This window comes from Anabrus simplex, chromosome 9 (assembly GCF_040414725.1).
Source record: "Anabrus simplex isolate iqAnaSimp1 chromosome 9, ASM4041472v1, whole genome shotgun sequence".
NCBI lineage: Eukaryota > Metazoa > Arthropoda > Insecta > Orthoptera > Tettigoniidae > Anabrus > Anabrus simplex.
In genome coordinates, this window is record NC_090273.1 from 105821254 (window position 1) to 105842398 (window position 21145).

The 21145-nt window shown below is 36.0% G+C and overlaps 1 protein-coding gene across 1 annotated transcript in view; it reads right to left on the minus strand.

Annotated features, from left to right (window-relative positions):
- LOC136880889 (medium-chain acyl-CoA ligase ACSF2, mitochondrial) overlaps positions 1–21145 on the minus strand; it is a 196648-nt gene that overhangs the window by 110050 nt on the left and 65453 nt on the right. The window contains exon 12 of the mRNA XM_068229164.1: positions 8586–8760. Coding sequence (XP_068085265.1) covers positions 8586–8760 — 175 coding nt within the window. The remainder of the gene's footprint in view (positions 1–8585; positions 8761–21145) is intronic.

Below are 21145 nucleotides of genomic sequence, written 5' to 3' on the forward strand. Positions count from 1 at the left end.
AGACTTAGTCGTTATCGACTGCATAATTAAGTGAAAAGTCATCAATTAGTGAAGAAAACTTAGGGTGAGCGTGTATTCATGTGAGGCTATAGGTTAAGAATATCTACACTCCAGTATTTGTGTTTCCTTCTGATGAAGAAAGAGGTTGCAGAATGAGGCTATTCCTAGGGAAAAATTAATAGTTAATCACCACACAGTTGTATGTACAACCACTATTCTGAAGACTAATCCCTGAGGGAAATAAGAGTGTCTCGTCCAGGTGGTGAGTTAAAATTTCTTATTATGTCAAAAACATGGGTAACATCAGATATATTTTTTTGTCATCAGACCTACGGCTTATTTGAATTCAGTGTATCTGAAATTTCAAGTCCAATTTATGCATTGTACCATTTTAGGTAGAAATGTATTGTGAAAGAACAATGCTGAGATTTTTCCTATGAAACTTCATATCATAGGCAATGGAACAGGGTTATACCATGAAAATTGAATTTGAAAATAATTGTATAGGCATTATTTGCTGTTTAAAATCCACTTTTAAAAACAATAACTGAATTTCATGACAGTGACAGTAAATGTTTTGTTATTGTTGGAGGTTAGCTTGTAATTTTTCTTGTAGGTACTGGATTGGTGGTACAGAAATTATTTACGCATGTATTGGTAATTTTCTGCATATTTTCTATCAGTGTGAATGTTCTAGTTGACTAGAAAATGAAAAGAAATCGCAAAAATATATCTGAAAGTGTTAGCCTGTATATACGGTACTCACGGAAACGAACGGATATACCCGCGAAATAGAACGTTACTGGGAAGGATATGCATTGTATGTCAGAACTAACAAATATTTATGAATAGTTTTTGGTTTTATAAGGGGTTAACAGTTTCTTAAGTAACTTAAACGAGTGTGTTATTCAAGCGGAGCGGATGCGTATCGCCCCCAACTTCCACCCAAAGCGTGACGTCATTAGCGCTACAGTGCGGCCTGTATATCACGAAGGCAGTGGCTGTGCAAGACCGACTATAATATTGGGCTGTGCGTCCTTCCAGTAGCAAGGGCAAGGGATCTGTTATGATTAACACAATCCACCTGGACGAAGGTCAGAGTAGTAGAATGAATCACAATAAGCACACAAACTGGTTATGTAGGCCTACATTGGTGTTTACAAAGAATCCCTCTGTGTCATAGGAACAGACACTAATGTCATGGTTGTTTGTCCGGTGATCACCCGTGTAAGGTGAGTACAAATGTGTTTACGAACAATTATCGGCACGCGTGTGACGTAAAGCAAAACGGAAAACATTTCCTTTTGTCCTTTTGGACAGGAACAGGATGTTGATAGCTGTGCCATATATGGCAAATATAAATACATTCTATACACCCCTCACGTTTTCGGCATGCAGGCCAATATACGGGGCTAAAATGCAGCCCTTACTTTAGAAAAGTAATGCTATGCCATGTGTTATAGGCCTGCGTATATGAAACGAAGTATAGCATCACGTCTGCAGCTACGTGTATTTACGAAAATGAGACAAAAAGTTTATTTTAACCTACAAAAGAAAGTGATAGCCAATTACAAGATCAATTTGCTGATAAAATAATTTTTTATGTTATTTGTTTTACATCCCACTAACTGCTTTTATGGTTTTTGGAGACGCCAAAGTCCCGGAATTTTGTCCCGTGGGAATTCTTTAATCTACCGACACGGGGCTGACGTATTTGAACACTTTCAGATACCACCGGACTGAGCTAGGATCGAAACTGTCAACTTGGGCTCAGAAAGCCAGCTCCTTAACCATCTGTGCCACTCAGCCTGGCTAATAATAATAATAATAATAATAATAATAATACAAAAGCATATTGGGCCAAGAAAAAGCAGAAGACCATAGCCAAGAGTTAAGACAAGTCTCGTGGTCCCTAGTAGGCAAAAAAAAAAAGTTTAGGTTGATGCTTTCACAGCCCGTAATTGTAGACATGATATAAGATTTTGGACTTCTCCTGTGTCAAGAGAACAAAACAAAATTCTTTATGTTTCACAGAAAATAGTAATGTATTCAAACCCTCATTATTGGAGAAGTCTTTCTCTTTTGTTTGTTTCTTTATTGCTTCTTACTGTTCAGTTTGTTTGTGAATTATTTTATATTTTATATTTTTATATTTTTTTAAAGCATCATCAATATTGTTAAATGTACCGTATTGGAATGAAAGGAATACATATGAGAATTCCACTTTCAACAAATATCCTGATAGGTAAGCTATTTGAGGTAGTTTATAGTAGTTTATAGTAGTTTATAGTAGTGTAGTGTAGTGTAGTAGTGTAGTATAGTAGTTTATAGTATAGTAGTGGTAGAGAAGGACAACTACGTGGTGATTGTGAGTGGTACAAATGACATTGCTGCAAATGAAGGTGAGGAACTAATTACGACCCTCAGAGGTAAGATTTCGAAACTACCTGATTCAAAAGTAATTGTAGTTAATGTGCCACCCAGGTATGATCTTATAGAAGACTCGTGTGTGAACAAAGCTGTACATGATGTAAATATCAAAATTAAGAGATTAAGTAAGAGTTTTAGAAATGTCTATGTAGTAGATACTTTAGGTCTTGGCAGGCAAATGTTCACTAGGCATGGGTTACATCTGAATGGTAATGGAAAAGCAACTCTCTGTAGACAAATTGCTACAATTATCAACAGAGATTTGCAAACTAATATGCACTTAAGAAAACCCATACCACTAAATTGGCATATACAGATCCTTAAATCAAGATCTATGTACAAAGATCTGGATTCAAGGGTCGTTTTCAACTCATGAGTCAAATGTTACCCAATTACAACAGTCAAGTTTTAGGGAGGAAGGGGGTCTGAGATTGCTCTTAAAAAACTGTCAGAGTGTAGTAAATAAACAAATAAAATTCAGTACATTGATGGAATCTTATGAGACTGATGTGGTGATAGGAGTAGAATCATGGTTGAGAGAAGGAGTGGGTAATAGAGAAGTATTTCCAGAAGGGTATACAGTCTATCGTAGAGACCGAGGAGATAAAAAGGGTGGGGGGGGTGTTTATTCTGGTGAAGGGAACTTATTGTTCACATGAATGGTTTACCGATGAAAGGGATGAAATATTAGGGATAAAATTAGTTTGTGATAATATGAAGGAGGTGGGAATTATAGGAACATACAGGCCTGGAAGAGAGGAAAGAGACATGGAAATATTTGAGAAAATAATAGATTATACTCATAAAAACAATAATAATGATATGGTAATCATTGGGGGAGATCTAAACTTGCCTGAAGTTGAATGGAATGGAGCTGCAAGTGAAGCCCATGAACAGAAACTGGCAAATAAGTTAATTTGGGAGGGAGGATTTACACAAGTAGTACAAGAACCGACTCGTCTCAACAACTTGCTAGATGTATTCTTGGTTAAACCATGGGAAATTGTTGATAAAACTGAGGTAATTGAAGGAATAGGTGACCATAGGGCTGTAATAACGAATGTAGGACTTGTACCAAAAATGCTTAATAAGAGGGTCACACAAGACAAGAAATTATACAGAACAACTAAAGTTGATGAATTTGGGACTTACCTTAAATCACAATTCAGTTGTTGGATAAGTGAAGGGAGTAATGTGGATACACTTTGGGCTAAATTTAAAGGAATCATTTGGGAAGGAGAGAAGAGATTCATACCTGTTAAGAAGGGTAAAATGACCTCAGGCCCTGTTTATTATACAAGGGAAATAAGGAAATTAAAAAGAAAATGTAGAATAGTAAACAGGAAAATCAAAGAGGGTAGGGAGAATAGAGAAACTAGAAAGCAGCTAATTAGGGAACTGAATAGAGTGAAAAAGGAAGCAAAAGAGAAATATATGAATGGCATACTTCAAGAGGGTAATGACCACAAGGGAAATGGAAAAAGATGTATTCATATATTAGGAATCAAAAAGGAAAAGGAATCCAAATTCCTACAATGGTGGGAGAAGGGGGTGAACACTATTCAACAGATACTGAGAAAGCAAATCTATTTAGTAGGGAATTCAGAGATTTTGTAAAAGATTGTCAGGAGTTGGAAACAGTAACATAAGATATAGAGGGAGAGACACATAGGGAAACAAGAAGCTTCTCATTCACAAATGAAGATATTTTCTGAGAAATTCAACTGCTTCAGCAAGGAAAAGCAGCAGGAAGTGATCAAATTACTGGGGAGGTATTAAAGACAATGGGGTGGTACATAGTGCCTTATTTAAAATTTATCTTTGACTATGTCATAAATAATAGTGTAATACCAAAAGAATGGAAGGAATCTATAATAATACCAATTTATAAAGGAATGGGTGATAAAAGGAAACCAGAGAACTACAGACCAATCAGCCTGACCAGTATAGTTTGTAAAATACTGGAGAGTTTAATATCAAAGTACATAAGAGGGATATGTGATGATAAAAATTGGTTCATGAGGAGCCAGTATGGATTTAGAAAGAAATTTTCTTGTGAGGCACAACTGGTGGGATTTCAGCAGGACATATCAGATCAGTTGGATTCAGGAGGCCAGTTAGATTGCATAGCCATGGATCTTTCCAAAGCCTTTGATAGATTGGAACATGGAATATTATTAAAGAAATTGGAGGGAATAGGATTGGACGTAAGGGTTATACGTTGGATAAGAACATTTCTAAATTCAAGGGTTCAGAAAGTCAAAGTAGGAAATAATATATCACAGGAAGAGGAAGTTTGGAAGGGAATCGCACAGGGTAGTATAATCGGTCCGTTACTTTTCTTAATATACACAAATGATTTAGGGAACAATGTAACATCAGAAATAAGATTGTATGCAGATGATATAATTGTTTATAGGGAAATAAATAACATTGAGGATTATTCAGAATTACAAAGGGACCTTGAAAGTATCCAACAGTGGGTTGAAGAAAATAATATGAAGGTTAATGGAGGCAAATCAACTGTTACAACATTTACAAACAGGAGCTTTAAAACTGAATTTGAATATACTTTGGATGAGGTAGTTATCCCAAAAGATGGCAAGTGCAAATAGTTAGGTGTGAGATTTTAAAGTAATTTGCACTGGAAGGGTCATGTTGATGACATTGTTGGGAAAGCATACAGGTCGTTACATGTCATAATGAGGCTACTTAAAGGATGCAACAAAGAATTAAAAGAAAAAAGTTACTTAAGTATGGTTCATCCATTATTGGAATATGCAAACAGTGTTTGGGATCCTCACCAAGAATACCTAATAAAAGAAATAGATAGTGTGCAGAGGAAAGCAGCAAGATTTTTAACAGGGGATTTCAGGGGAAACAGTAGTGTATCAGAAATGTTAGAGGAACTTGGGTGGGAAACTTTAAGTAAGAGAAGGGAGAAAACTAGACTTATAGGATTATATAGAGCCTATACAGGAGAAGAAGCATGGGGAGAAATCCGTGAGAGGCTTCAGTTGGAAAATAATTATATTGGCAGAACTGACCACAAGTATAAAATTAGAAGGAATTTTAGCAGAAGCGACTGGGGTAAATTTTCATTCATTGGGAAGGGCGTGAAGGAGTGGAACAGTTTACCAGGAGTAGTGTTTGATCCTTTTCCAAAATCTGTACAGGTATTCAAGAAGAGAATAATCAGCAACAGGGAAAATATATGAAATGTTAGAGGGCATTCGACCAGTGCAGGCTATTGTAAATAAAACATGTGTGTTAAAAAAATTAATTCCATCCCCTGGTCCATGGGGTTTGGACAGCCAAAGTAGGGGTGAAGTACAGTGGGGACTTCGAGTGCCCTGGGACCGCTACGGTAGCTGTGAAGGCCCTTCAGGAACTCTGAAAAGTGGAGGCAAAAGGGGGCTCTGGTTAAGACGCAGCAGGTCGTTACGCTACTTAGGTTCCAAAATGGGTAAAAAAAAGAAAGTAAATAAATGTACGGTAATGTAAATTTTAATCTTATACCAGTTGCATAGTATTATTTGAAGTAATTCCACATACTGTATATGAGTTGACTATGTTTGTAAGTATAGAAGATACTATAAGTAGAATTTTGTAAACAATATAAATTTATTAAGGATGATCTGTTTGTTTAATAGAAAAAAATTGTTAGCATAAATTGTATATTATTGTATTCTAGAAAAAAATAAAAATTTTCTTCTCTTGTTAATTTAAAATTTAGTGCTTGACAATAATGTATTTTAGTGTACCATTTGCCACCAAGGTAGACACCTCATTTGCAAATAAAGAGATTTTGATTTTGATGTATTACCAGTACTCAAAATTAGTTTTGTCAGACTGAAGAACCTAATAGTGATAAATTAACTGAGTTAAAACTCAAAAGAGATGGCTTCAGATACTACAAATTGTTAATGAAGTCAGAATATTACACCGGCTGTCAGGCGACTGCTCGAGTTGTTTAATCACTTACTGTAGATAAATGAGGTAATCCACCTAATCAATACAATATAAAATGAGTATTTCAATTTATTTTAGTTATGGTGCTAGTTTTGGCCTGTTGATATTAGGCCATCATCAGTCATAAGGTCTTAAAACACATAAAAAATCTAATTGGCCATATATATAATAAAAATAGAGAGCATAATACTTGAAGATAGTTCTGATTATTATTCAATATCCACTAAAATAAGTCACTGTCTTGAGGATGTAACACAACACTTGAGAATTCTCATGATCTCTTGGTATACTTCAATAAATATAAACCACTGTCTTGAAGTTCTATAAATAATTTGTTGAACACTTGCAATTGGTAAAACATTATGGTAGAATAGTTTGATCATGACGAATATAAGAACCAAGTGAGATGACTCATCGAGTTCAGGCGCGCCCCACCAGGCAGCGCTAGAGTTTGGTAGCTCCACAATACCTATCAGCTGGTCTTAGGAATGGTAACACAGGAAACGTATTACTCCGTAACTGATCAGTATATACACTGTCTTTTATTTTTAAAAATGAGAGATTACAATTAAAATGCCACGGCAGAGAACAATGGAAAAATATCATACACGGAAATAAGAGCTACAACTTTCATCACATGTTGCGAAAAGCACAAGTTACTCGAGTGTATATATACATAAATGACAAAACTCCCAGCATATTAAAAAAACACCCATGAACTATTCAAAGGTAATACTCTATTTACCATCTCAGTTTGTCGGTTACTGGACTTTCGAAAGCTTGCGTGAAAATTTCCCGGATGTTCGAGATTGTAAATCTCTCCGGATTTCTTTCACTCTGAAGAAAAATCGGCACTTCAGATAATGATAAACAAGTCTGGGGATTATATCCATAACATGTTGAAGACAACAGCCAGCACCTGAAGGATCAACTGAAATTTTGTCTATAGAATCGATAAAATCAAAAAATATTTCGCTCCACATCGATTTTGAGTTCAGTTTTTCACTAAATACTTTCTCGGTCTGGAAAAGAATGTCACATATACTTTTCGAAGGGCGTGTTAAAAACACTTCATTATGGCTTGAACCGTAGTCTTTTATTTCGGAGAGAACTGAAAATGTACTATGATTATTATCACGTAGAGAATGGGCACAGGGCGAACACAATAAATTTAGAAGAGTGCTTAACAACGTACCCAGCCAAATGGTTCACTAAGCACTTCTCAATCGAAGAGTTTCGAACTCTGTATTTCTAACCTGCTTCTCCAATAAATTAATTCTCGATTTTGCTGAGTTTGGACTGGATCTAGCTCAAATTAAATTTCGATTAGCATTTTTAGGCGCCTTTTGAGCGATAATATTGTCTTTTCAGCATCAGAAAGCACACTAGAATAACCCAAATTTTGATCAATATTAGACTGACCTTTTAATTCTCTATTTGCTGCTACACTCCCGTCTTTCTTCTCCTCCTAGTGGTGTCTAGATTCTTCTTTCTTGTTAGGAGTTTCACGCGACTTAATCTCACTTGAAAGGTATTTCGGCAAATTAGGGAAAATGTGAGGCACTGCTCCTGGACGTAATTTCCATCTCTTACGAGGCATAACCACTTTTTCACCATTCACTATACAGTTATCTGATTTTACTCTCAAATCATCAGAGAAATGAACTTGACAAATTCTACTATTACGCGTTAACACAGTATCCTTTCGTGGAAAAGCTCTGGCCCATTTTTCAAATTTATTTCTATCCTTCGGTGGTGAAAATAATTTTATACCATTAACTACTCTACCATAGCCTGACTTACAGCCAGGCACAAAACGTACGGCATGTTGAACTATTAATTTAATCAGGCCACATAACACACGTGATTTAAGTGCACAACACACAATGAACTGAGTTTAGGAACTGAAAGCAAAGGAAATTCAACTTGTTGGCTTGAAATATCTCGTACAATAACATCTCCCGCACTTTTCCAACACATGGTTTGTCGGTCTATTGAAGTACGTGTTGGACACCGACGTTTGCAGTGCTCGCAGTGGCGGGTCCACGAACTACCACGCTATAACAGTTGAGTCATCACACTTGGTTCTTATATTCGTCATGGTTTGATGTTAAATTAGATCTTAATAATTGGTTGTGGCATCATTCACGACCATTAATCCAGCTCAAGGGAGATAGGGTCACCTTCCCTGTCCTTCACTTGAGTAATTCTTGTCTGGCACATCCATGTTGCGGGGATGGGTATCCTCCACATCAGTAGTCTGGTGTGAAGGAGAGCTAAGTTCCGGCATTGACCCAGTCTCACGGGGTATAACGTGGAACCCATGCCCAGAGTTATGGGTGAAGACCTTAACAGCATCTAAGGCAGAGAAGGAGACCTTCAAATGGCAAAGATGTTGAATGAGGCAACCCATCCTCTCTGGGGAAAATCAGAAGAGGAAACCACTGCCTTGCAGAGAAGAGGGATCTTCAAAGGCTAAGGGAGTAAGCCCCAAAAGAAAATCCTCAGATGCATTAGGCTTAGCAGGTCAGCAGATGAGTAACGTTGTATTTGCGTTCAACTATAATACAAGCTTTGGATGGAAGTTTAAAAATGGAAATGGAATTGACAAGTCTCTGGCTACAGTTGCACAGTATTACGGTAATGCTGATGTTTGTGCAAGTGTTAAGATCAGAGAAAAGAACCCGATTTGGAACAATACATATTTTAACAATGAATGGGAAGGAAAATTGAATTGACTGACCTAATGGAGAGACAAAAACTGGACATCCAGGGATTAAGTGAAGTAAAATGGAAAGGGAAAGGAATGAAGAAACTAAGAAAGGAGTGCACTTTGTACTGAATGGATAACAGCAAAGAGAAAAGAAATGGAGTGGGATTTATAGTGAATCAGAATGTTGAGCCAATAGCGGAAGTTGAGAATGTAAATGAAAGAATTATAATAATGCACATACATGTAAACAAGGAACTACTGAAGATAGTACAGGTGTATGCTCTACATACAGGATGTAGAGTGGAAGAAAAAGAAGATTTCCTCAATGAACTGGAAACACATATTGTTGGAGATGGGATCATGATAATGGAAGATCTGAATGCCCATGTGCAAACTGATACAATGGGATATGTTTTGGACCGACCGACCGACCGACCGACCATGATATAACCTTTCTATCTTATTCTCATCCCTCTGATACCTTTTAGCTTTTACTTCCAATTCCCAAATCCTGATCTTTGGTTTCTTCTTCAGTACAATTTTAGGGTTTTTTACTTGTTTTAATTCCACAATTAATAATCTATGATCACCTTCCATACTTTCACTGGGGATTATCTTCGTATTCATGACTTATCTTCCCCATTCTCGGTCTGTTATTACAAAATGGAAGAGTGTTCCATACTGTCCATCCTAACTATATCAACTGATCTTATGACTATTCCTCTTCATAAACCATGTGTTTTTTATTATCAAGTTATTTCTGGTACAAAAGTCCAATAGTTTCTCTCCATCTTCATTTCTGTTGCCATACCCATGTGGGTAGGACATCAGTAGACGAATAATTTTGAGTGGTGTCTTTAAAAGTAGGAAAGATCACAATATGAAGATAAAGTTGGAATTCAAAAGGACAAATTGGGGCAAATAGTTGTTTATAGGAAGGGGAGTTAGGGATTGGAATAACTTACCAAGGGAAATGTTTGATAATTTTCCAATTTCTTTGCGATCATTTAAGAAAAGGCTAGGAAAACAACAGATAGGGAATCTGCCACCTGGGCGACTGCCATTGATTGATTGATTGATTGATTGATTGATTGATTGATTGATTGATCAACAATAGACTTGATATTTACAGTGTGAACAATAATGGAGAAACACCTAGAAAGGAACAAGGAAATTATCTTTGTATTTTTGGATTTTTGGATTTAGAGAAAGCTTATGATACAGTTAAGAGAAAACATATATGGGAATGCTTACTGAAAAGGAATGTATGTACCAAAATCATTAATTAACAAGATAAAAATTTTGTATCATGAGAGTTAAAGCAGTGTACAAGTGGGGAGTGGTGACTATGAAACATTTTATACAAAAAAATGTCTCAAGTAAGGAAGTGCACTGTCACCATTATTGTTTATTATATTGATGGATGAAATCATAAAGCACGTAAAACAGAGTATCAATAGTAATGAAGTGAATGCTTTGGTATTTGTAGATGATGTGGTGATTTGGGGAAAGGAAGAAAAGGAAGTACAAAGGAGACTGGACATTTGGAATGAAAATCTGAAGGAGTTTGGAATGGTAATTAGTAAAAAGAAAACTGTAGCCATGCACTGTGGAAAAGAGAAAAAGAGAAGCCATGTGAACATAGACGGAGAAGGCTTAGAGAATGTGGAACAATTTACATATTTAGGTAGCACTGTTAATGGAAGTAATGAAATCAACCCTGAAATTGATAATAGACTAAGTAAAGGTACAACATTTTATCATCAAGTCAGAGAGCTTTTATGGGATGACAAAGTACCCAAGAGAATAAAATTAACATTATATAAACAGTATTTCATACCAACTGTAACATATGGACTAGAAACACTGGTACCTAACTAATAAGAGACAAGATAGTAAGATCCAAGCAGCAGAAATGGAATTTTTAAGAACATAGGTTAAAAAGACACGAAGAGATAGCATTCAAAATATTAAAATCAGAAAAGAGCTAAATATAGAATCATTAGTACAGAAGATACAGAAAGCAAGATTTAGATGGTTTGAAGATGTAAAAAAGAATAGGAAAGGAATGGGTAGCAAGAAGGGAATTGGAAAGAGAAGTTAAGGGAAAGAGAACAATTGGAAGACCAAGAAAAAGGATGGATTAGATATGGAAGGATATTAGAGAAGCTGGATTGGATGTGGTGGAAGTAATGGAGCAAGAAAAGTGGAAGGACAGAAAGGAGTGGAGGAGGCTTGTGAACCACACCCGGGTGACTGGAGTGGGACATTGATGATGATGATGAATAATAATACGTGTTGTTGGTTTATAAGTTATGCTGGAATGCTGTTTTTTTACTGCTTAACATGCCAGTAAATCTACTGACTTGGATCCCAGAATAAAATATGGCATTCCAAGAAAAGCAATACATTTCTGAATTGGCTCCAAAGCAGTTCATCAGTATATATTGTATTATATTGTAATCAATATGGAACATGAAAATTATAAACTTTGTTGTTTGATCAACTCAGTGGTGTGTTTCCAATTGTTCAACCAAGAGTAAAATTGTTTTCTTAATGTTTTCTTGAAAGAAGCAACAAGATATACAAAATAGCTTCCCTGTAGAATGGGATACAGCAGCCAGTTCCTAAGTACGGTTTTCCCATTTATGAGCATGCCTTTAAACAAATTAGTTGACAAAGTGGGCTTTACTTCATTTATAAATGTGCTTGGACCCTGAAATATGAATTTAAATCTTGTTTGGCAGAATTTTCTAAAATATGCTCAACAACAACAACAACAACAGACAAATCCATATTCCAAGTAGCAGGATCTTATAGAATAAATATTTTAGATAGATAGCCTAATACTTTGGAACTGATCTCAGATACACCTGACTGTTTTTCATTCAAGACATTAGTTACTGGATAAATTGGTTCAGTATTAACATCTGCAGTATTTTTCAACAAAGGTGTAACTGCTTTATTTGAGCCTACCTCATCATGGTTGCTTAGGTCTTCCTGATTTAGAAAAATGACAAAGAACGTTCCACCAATTAGTACTATATAGTACAATATCAATATTTGATATTTGAGTATGAGTTTTGGCCCTTTCAGGAGCATCTTCAGCTCAAAATACATGAATTGTAAGCAGCATTTGACAAACACACTTACAAACTAATACACATGAACTAATTAAAGTAATGGTATTTCACTAAAATTGTTTCATCTTTAGAAACAATTAGAATTGTCCTTCTTGTTATGGAAGATACATTATAAAATTATGTGTTCAGTCATTTGAACAAATTAAAATTAAAATAATGCGTGGGTCTTGTGGTTAAAAAATCTTAATTCTTGATAAATGGTGATTTGTTGGTTGACATGTGAATTATGCCATGAAAGCTTGGTTTTGATGTAAAACAACCTATTTATTGCCTTGTCTGTTAGCATAAATGTATTTGAGTAATGCTTATGTGTGGTGATACTTTAAAATGTGATGTTTTTAAAAATATGGCGAGCTATATATATATATATATATATATAGGCTATATATATATATATATATGGTTTTTTTTTTTTTTCTGTTAGTCAAATTGAACTGTAATGGTTCACATTTTGAGTTTGTATGGTCTTGAAATTATCACATTAACACTTATTGTGGTATACATGTGGGGCTGTTAAGTCTTGTGAGAACATCCTTCATAGTGTTGCTGTTGTCTGCAGAGTTAAAGTAGACAGTTGGTGGATTGAAAGTATGTTATTTTGTGATGATAAGTAGCTGTTATGTAGATGTTAAATGTGAATGGAATGTTTCCTTGCTTTTTGTCCTTGTGATCCTGTTGCTAATTGTGTCAGACGTGCAATGTATCACATCATATTCTTCACACCACACCTTACATCATTTGCTCCTATGAATAAACATCTTCAATTTTTAAAAAGTTCTTTTAACATGATGGGAATGTATTTTAAATCATTCAATTTATCACCGTAAGTTTAATTTTAGAATATCTTAACTTTGTATATTTTCGTCTACAATGGTACCTTGTTTTTAATATTACCAATGATTGAGTTCAAGCTGATGCTGTTCTTAAAAGGAACAAAACAGTATTTGTAATGCTTAAAATAAACATTTTTGAACTTGTATTGTAAAGGTGGGACTTTTCTACTATTTAACAAGCCCATTAAGGTGGACAATACAGAAAAAATATGAAGTTTATAACTTATAACTAGAAAATGATGGTAGATTAGGCACTGGAGTTATAGGCTACTTTTAACAATATAATCACACAAAATTTACTGACCTGTAAAAATGAATTCTACACCGCGTTCTTTGACGTTGCGTGCAACCAGTAGCAGTGGGTTCTCAAGAGCACAGTAGCATATGAACACCCTATTCTCACCAGGTGAGTAGGCTGTGTGGTTAGGGGCGCACATCTGTGAGATCGCATCCGGGAGATAGTGGGTTCAAATCCCACTGTCGGCAGCCCTGAAGATGGTTTTCCGTGGCTTCCCATTTTCACACCAGGCAAATGCTGGGGCTGTACCTTAATTAAGGCCACGGCGCTTCCTTCCCATTCCTAGGCCTCTCCTCTCCCATCATCGCCATAAGACCTATCTGTGTCGGTGTGACGTAAAGCAAAAAAAAAAAAAAAAAACCCCACCCTATTCTCATGCATATTCACGCATTCATGGGTAATTCAAAATTGTTCCCTTCTTTCAGCCTGATTTCATCAATCGATCAAAAGCATTCTACTAATATCGAAGCTCCATTATACTGATAGCTGTTCGTTTTGACTGAAAATGCAGGGAGCATACTGTTTTTTGTGCTATGATCTTGAAGACTATATGCTTGCAGATGATGTCATGGTTTATGCATAAGCGAGGAGTCGTAGCGTATGTGGCTTTCCGTCTACAACCACCCTCTAACCAGAAATAGTATTACAGTTCACCATGAGGATCTGCTACTGTTAGCCGCAGCCTCCAAGAAGTTATTGTTGAGTTACCATGCTGGAAGATTTGGCTAGAAATTCTGGACAGGTGTTTTAATTGTAGGAAGAAATTTCCTTTGTGTTGTGGTTGGGGAAATGTTTAAAGTTAAATTACAATGTGTACAATAAGATTCAAAGGCTTTAAAAAGAAGCAGTATTCCAGAAAGGAGTGAGGCAAGGCTGTAGTTTGTCTCTCTCTCTCCCCCCCTCCTCTTCTTTTCAATGTTTATATAGAACATGTAAAGAAAATCAAAGAGGAATTTGGAAAGGGAATCACAATGCAAGGAGAGGAAGTCAAAATTTCAAGATTTCCAAATTATATTGTTATTTTATATGAGTTGAGATATTTAATACTAAAAACTAACAGGGTGTGGGGTAATAAACTTACTTTTGACAACATACCATATAAGTTCTGGGAAAAGGAGATTGGCGTTCAGTTTCCCCATTAAATTTGAGGTTAAGAAATTTTACTGTTTAAATTAAACGAAAGATTAATTTGATACAACAAAATATATTCTTGAAATTGTATATAAAAAATAGTAAGTCTTTTTGCAATAAAACAGATGAGAATATGAACTTATGACATTGCAACTGAAAGAAACTAGGCATGAATTTAAATTCTTCTTGACCAGACATTTAACAATTTATACAAAATATATCCCTCACTGTTTCACTTCACTGTGAAACAGTCCTTAGATCTGGTGTTTACTGTAGATGTGTCACGCCTAATTTGGTGATGTATCCATGTGACTGCTTCTTCTCCATATCATATGACCTCTTTGTAAGTCTGTGTGGTATGACTTCTTTGTAAGTGTGTCCTTCTATGACTCCATCAGTTCACCATCCACTTCTTCTCTCTTCACCTTCCGTTTAACTAATGACTCCCGTTGACTGACTGAGGCCACTCCAGCTTCGTTCACTTAATGGCCAACTGTGCCTCTCCTTCCAGTAGAATAGTGACTGATGCTACAATATGCAGCCACCTTATATAGACGTTAGGCTGACGCACCTACATAACCTCCAGAAATAACAATAATCTACTCCCACCTCGCGACAGATATTACATACAATGGTGAAATAGCCTAGGACTCCCAGTAGGTCTCTCCCAGCAGTGAGCACACCGCTAAATGAGCACAATGACGTAGCAATGATGTAGCGATGACTCTGCATTAACGCCAGCAGTATTGCACAATGTAGCTATGTCATATCCACATCTGACATACAGCAACTCTTTACTGTTTGTGTTTCTAATGTTAATCTACACACACGTATATATGCATACAGTTAACTACAATCACGCAAGCGACAAGCACTGCAGAATCGAATTGAATAATAATTATATTACAATAATAGTAATCTCACAAATAAAATAATAATACTATGGAAATAATAATAATAATAATAATAATAATAATAATAATAATAATAATAATAATAATAATACAGATATCACCTTGTAACGGGATTTGAACTGTTACAGAGTCTACAGAAAATCTGGAGTAATTGCTGAATGGTGTGGACAGAGTCCTGGGGAAGGAGTACAAGATGAAAATAATTAAGTCCAAAAGAAAACTAATGGAGTGCAGTCAGACATAGTCATGTGATGCATGAAATATTAGACTAGGAAATTAAATCTTAAAGGAAGTAGATGAATGTTATTAATTGGATAGTAATACAACTAACGATAGCAGAAGTAAAGAGGATATAAAATGCAGATTTCTCCCCTGTAACTTCATACGTTCCCATGGACCTCATAGGGCTTCCAGCACCTTCCACTCTCCTCTCTTAGTTGTCATTTTTAGGCCTATAAGTGTTCCCTTGTATTTAATTTAATATTGCGTATTGAAAGATACTCGCCACGTTTCCATGTTCTGATGTGAATTCTCCGCCACTGCGTAATTTTACTATTTCCTTATTCATATTATTAAGTATCTCTATATTAGTTACTATTTCTTTATTCACATTTTATGTCAATATTCAATTTTATTTTTATTTTTGCATTATTATTATTTATTATTCTGTGGTTTTATTCACATTATTATTATTATTATTATTATTATTATTATTATTATTATTATTATTATTATTATTATTATTATTATTAATTTGTGTTTGTATACTTTCAAAACAAATGCTACAATTCTGGACAGGTGTTTTAAACGCAGGAAGAAATTTCCTTTGTGTTGTGGTTGGGGAAATGTTTAAAGTTAAATTACAATCTGTACAATACGAATCAAAGGCTTTAAAAAAAGAAGCAGCAATCCAGAAAGGAGTGAGGCAAGGCTTCAGTTTGTCTCTCTCCCCCCTCTTCTTTTCAATGTTTATATAGAACAGGCAGTAAAGAACATCAAAGAGGAATTTGGAAAGTGAATCACAATGCAAGGAGAGGAAGTCAAAACTTCAAGATTTGCAAATTATATTGTTATTTTATATGAGTCTACAGAAAATCTGGAGAAATTGCTGAATGGTATGGGCAGAGTCCTGGGGAAGGAGTACAAGATGAAAATAAATAAGTCCAAAACAAAACTATGGAGTGCAGTCAGACAAAGTCACGTGATGCATGAAATATTAGATTAGGAAATTAAATCTTAAAGGAAGTAGATGAATGTTATTAATTGGATAGTAATATAACTAACGATAACAGAAGTAAAGAGGATATAAAATGCAGACTAGCACAAGCAAGGAAGGGCTTTCTAAAGAAAAGAAATTTGTTCACTTCAAACAGGGATTAGAAAAATGTTTTTGAAGACTTTCATCTGAGCATGGTATTGGATGGAAGTGAAAGATAGACAATAACTAGCTCAGAAAAAAAAAAAAGGAAGCTTTTGAAATTTGGTGTTACAGAAGAATGCTGAAACTGAAATGGGTAGATCAAATCATGAATGAAGAGATACTGAATTGAATTGGTGAGAGGAGACTGATTTGGCTTAATTTGATGAGAAAAAGGGATAGAATGATAGCATGCTTCTTAAGACACCCAGGACTTGTTCAGTTGGTTTTTAAGGGAAGTGCAGGCAGTAAGAATGGTAGGGGTAGACCAAACTATGAATATGACAATCAGATTAGAGCAGATGCAGGATGTTGTAGTTACGTAGCAATGAAAAGGTTAGCACAGGAAATCTGCTTCAAACCGGTTTATGTACTGATGACTCAAACAACAAAACAACACAATCCAGTTTATATAGACAACTGTTGAGCTATTATACTTTAATACTCAGTTCTCTTCTTGTAGATGATGGGCTCCCATAATACATGTAATTATTTTACTGGTTTTTAATCAATTTTGCCAGCCTCATGTTGTAGGGGTAACATGTCTGCCTCTTACCCAGATGCCTTGGGTTTGACTCTCAGCCAGTCCAAGAATTCTATTTCTGTACCGAGGGCTGGAGGACCTGTCTGATTTGAAAGGCAACGGACCTGGTCATGAAAGCCATACAATACGGGTGAGAATATTGTAAAGCTGACCACATTGCATTTCATTATCTGCTGCCCGTCTAGCTTGGCATTAGTTGTCTTAGCAAGTTCTTTTCTGGCATCTGATGGTTTAAGGTTTACAGGACTTAGAGTGTAGTTTTCTTTATCTTCTATCTTGCCTAGTTATAAAAATAAATTTGTGTCTTTGTCCTGAGATGGTGCAGCTCTTTTCAGGCACATTCTCAGTGGAGGTAAGCTGTATGTACCATTTTTAACTACATACCATCTCTCCTGGCTTTCTTTAATTTCTGGCAATACTTGCAATTGAACCCAGGCCTCTGAGGCAGTAGCGATTGCACCCCACCCCACTCCCCACACATTTTGTGAAGAAAATATTACATTTTAATTCCATTTCAGCCAGCTAAATGTAGGAATTGTAGTGATTATTAAAAAAAGCAATTTGTACAAGCCGTTTTGTTTTATTGGATAATTCTTTCCTTTATTTTCTTTAATTATTAACAAAAATTTTAACAGAAATACACACAAAATGTTGTTCATTGCGGTTAACCGATTTGTATAGCGCCAAAGCAAGTAGTGCAGACTTTGCATGTGCTGTGAGGAAGGGTAGCAGGGGTATACGTTTTTTCCCAAGGTCACGGACACTGAGGTATGATTCATTCGATTGTCGCATGCATTCGTCAGTCTGGCAATTTCTTAATGTTTAGAAAATACTAAATGATTTTAAATGTATAACCTCGCCGTACTTCTATTTAATTGTAATACATGTATGATATTGTTCCTTTGGTGAAAATCTGATTGTATAGTATTGAAACAAAATCTCAAAAACTATTATTACCTCACTTAAGTTGATAAACTGTCAACCCTTCCTTACCTCTCTGCCGAAATTTGCTCAGATGGTATCAAAGAACTTACCATTTTGTAGCTTTTTTTTTTTTTTTTTTTCCGTTTTGATGTATATACCCCATCCCCCCACCCCCAGCCTGCTATATCCCACAAACCCGGTTACGTTTTAATCAATGAATATTCAAGATAAACTTAAATATTATAATTGAGTGGTCCACCATAGGCGGACCACTCAATTATAGTCAATACGGGATTAGTATTACTTGAAATGAAGGTGTTAAAGCTGATCACTTGTAACGGTTACGTTTTGTTGTCTGTACATTTTTTGCTCCCTGCCACATCCCAATCACCACTACTTCTCTGAGGACAGCAGCTATTACCACTGACCGTTACATTACGGAGGTGGACCAGTGGCGTATGCTGGGATTAAAACATGGGCTACCACTAGACTTAGTTTACCTCTTTTTGATGGTTAGTTTAGTGAACGTCAAGCCTTCAGCATTTAGAGCTGCAGCCAGTAGCCAACGGAGAAGCCTACTGTGTTGTCAAGGCTGCTTTACAGGCTACTGTACCGGCCTCTGCTACTGCCAATGCTCAAACCTGATCAGTGGAGATGGTAGCCAGAGGTTTAGCAAATGAAAGTCCGGCTTTGTGGCTAAATGGATAGAACGTTTGCCTTTGGTCCGATGGCCCCAGTGCAGTGTCCAGAATCAAACCCCTCATACTGTTAATTCCCCTGGCTTGGAAACTGGGTGTTTATGACGACTTCACCATTCATTTTATCATCATTAGGCCAACACCAAGTCTATATAGACGCCATGTATTATTATTATTATTATTATTATTATTATTATTATTATTATTATTATTATTATTATTATTATTATTATTATTATTATTATTTTACAGCAGTCATACCCATCGTTCACTGGTTAATTAGCTTCCTCGCGAGATCAGTGGTGGTGCCTGACCCATGATCACGGGTTCGATTCCAACCAACAAGAGAAAACACTAAACCTGAAAGATGGCATTTCATTTTAGCTAATCTACCAATAAAAATAAAACTATATTGCTCCTCTAACAGTAGCCCCACAGTCTCTTCCTACAAGTATGTAGAAGTAAACGGGACTGAGGAATACCCACACTCTCTTATCTATATCATTAAGTCAGAAGTATGAGGTGAGGAAGTATATACGGTGAGTAATGCATGGTTGATAGTTAGCAGTAGCGATCTGACGGACCGAAGCCTAGCACACCTATCCTCCGCCGGTCCCCGCTCCTATCTGATATCCAGCAACACACGTGTGGCGAGTCGAGCGGAGAGGGGCAAGAGTCTAGGCTGCAGTATTGGTCTCCGATGCCTTGCTCTCAGAAATATGTGGGACGTTATTTCTCACTGCTTTCAAGTTTTGTAAATGGAACAATGTTTCAGACGCTTACATTATAATGTGCTTTAGACTTCCATCATTCTCAATTGAGATTTGGGCTTCACTGATAGCCTTGGTAGCGCTCAGTATACTCAACTGAGGTGGACGTCTAGTTATACTTACCCTTAAAACAATAATCACTACCACCTTTGGAATATTGCTACTGAAATGTCAGAGAGTAAAAATGTATTTTTGGTCCACAGAGGAAAATTTCACTATTTTTTGTTTGGCACTGAATGTATTGATGATGATGATGCTTGTTGTTTAAAGGGGCCTAACATCGAGGTCATCGGCCCCACTGAATGTATTAGTTCAGAATGAAACTTATGGATTGCCACTTTAAAACATGTTATTAGTTGTTTTTTATTATCTTCAGACATATTAAAGAGGAGCCTAAAAGTACTGTAGATTTGTAAAAAAAAAAAAAATTATATTACTTTTTTTTTTTTTACATGTAATCAGATCACCCAATGCAGACCTGTAAAATGATGCTGAGCAATTGCTAGATTACTGAAACAAGGATACAATATGATAATCTGTACAATCCAGCCTTTAATCTCCCTTGCCACCATTTCAAGTACCAGTACAGTGCAATCCCAATTGACCGAGACTCCATATAATCCAAGGTGAATCTGTAAGTAGGTATAATATATTTTTATATTTACAATTTGTAAGCTTTCTCATCAATGCTGGGTTGTTCTGAACAAATAAATATAGATTCACTGACAAAGAAGATTATTGAAGTACAATTACAATTTCCACATAAAATATTTGACTCATACTTCATATTTATCTTGCATTAAGTATAATATAAAGTCTAAAGTTGGATCAGGAATATTTTTGTCTGTCTGTTTGTTGTAACATCCTAGGGAGGGTCGTTCCCAATCTCTGGTAATAAGTTTGGAATGTGATTGTGGCACTGCCATGTGAGTGCCAAGTTCAGGGTTCCTGGAGGTGAACAAACCAGTCTGCTTTTAATCTCCATAGCAGTAGCAGGTGGTGTATTGCTCTCATAATGCCTAAGAAAACTGCACCACTTTGGGAAGGCTTCTTCACTGCCCTTTCCAATACAAAGTATAGTTGTTCTGATATTACTGAAATGTGCGAGAAGCAAAATTTTGTGGTACTGAAGAAAGGAACTAAGTCAGTGTTGAGGCTCATGGCGAAACATTCCAAAGGTGAAAGCATACAAGTAAACCCATGACCTGCTACTAGTCATACCCCTGATATAATAAGAAAGGTCATTGCCCTTGTCTCCGACAGTAACCCGGTCACACAAAGAGTCATTGCTGGTAAATTAGGAATATCCCCCAAAACTAGCCATACCATTACAAACAAGGATTTGAACAAGGAAAAAT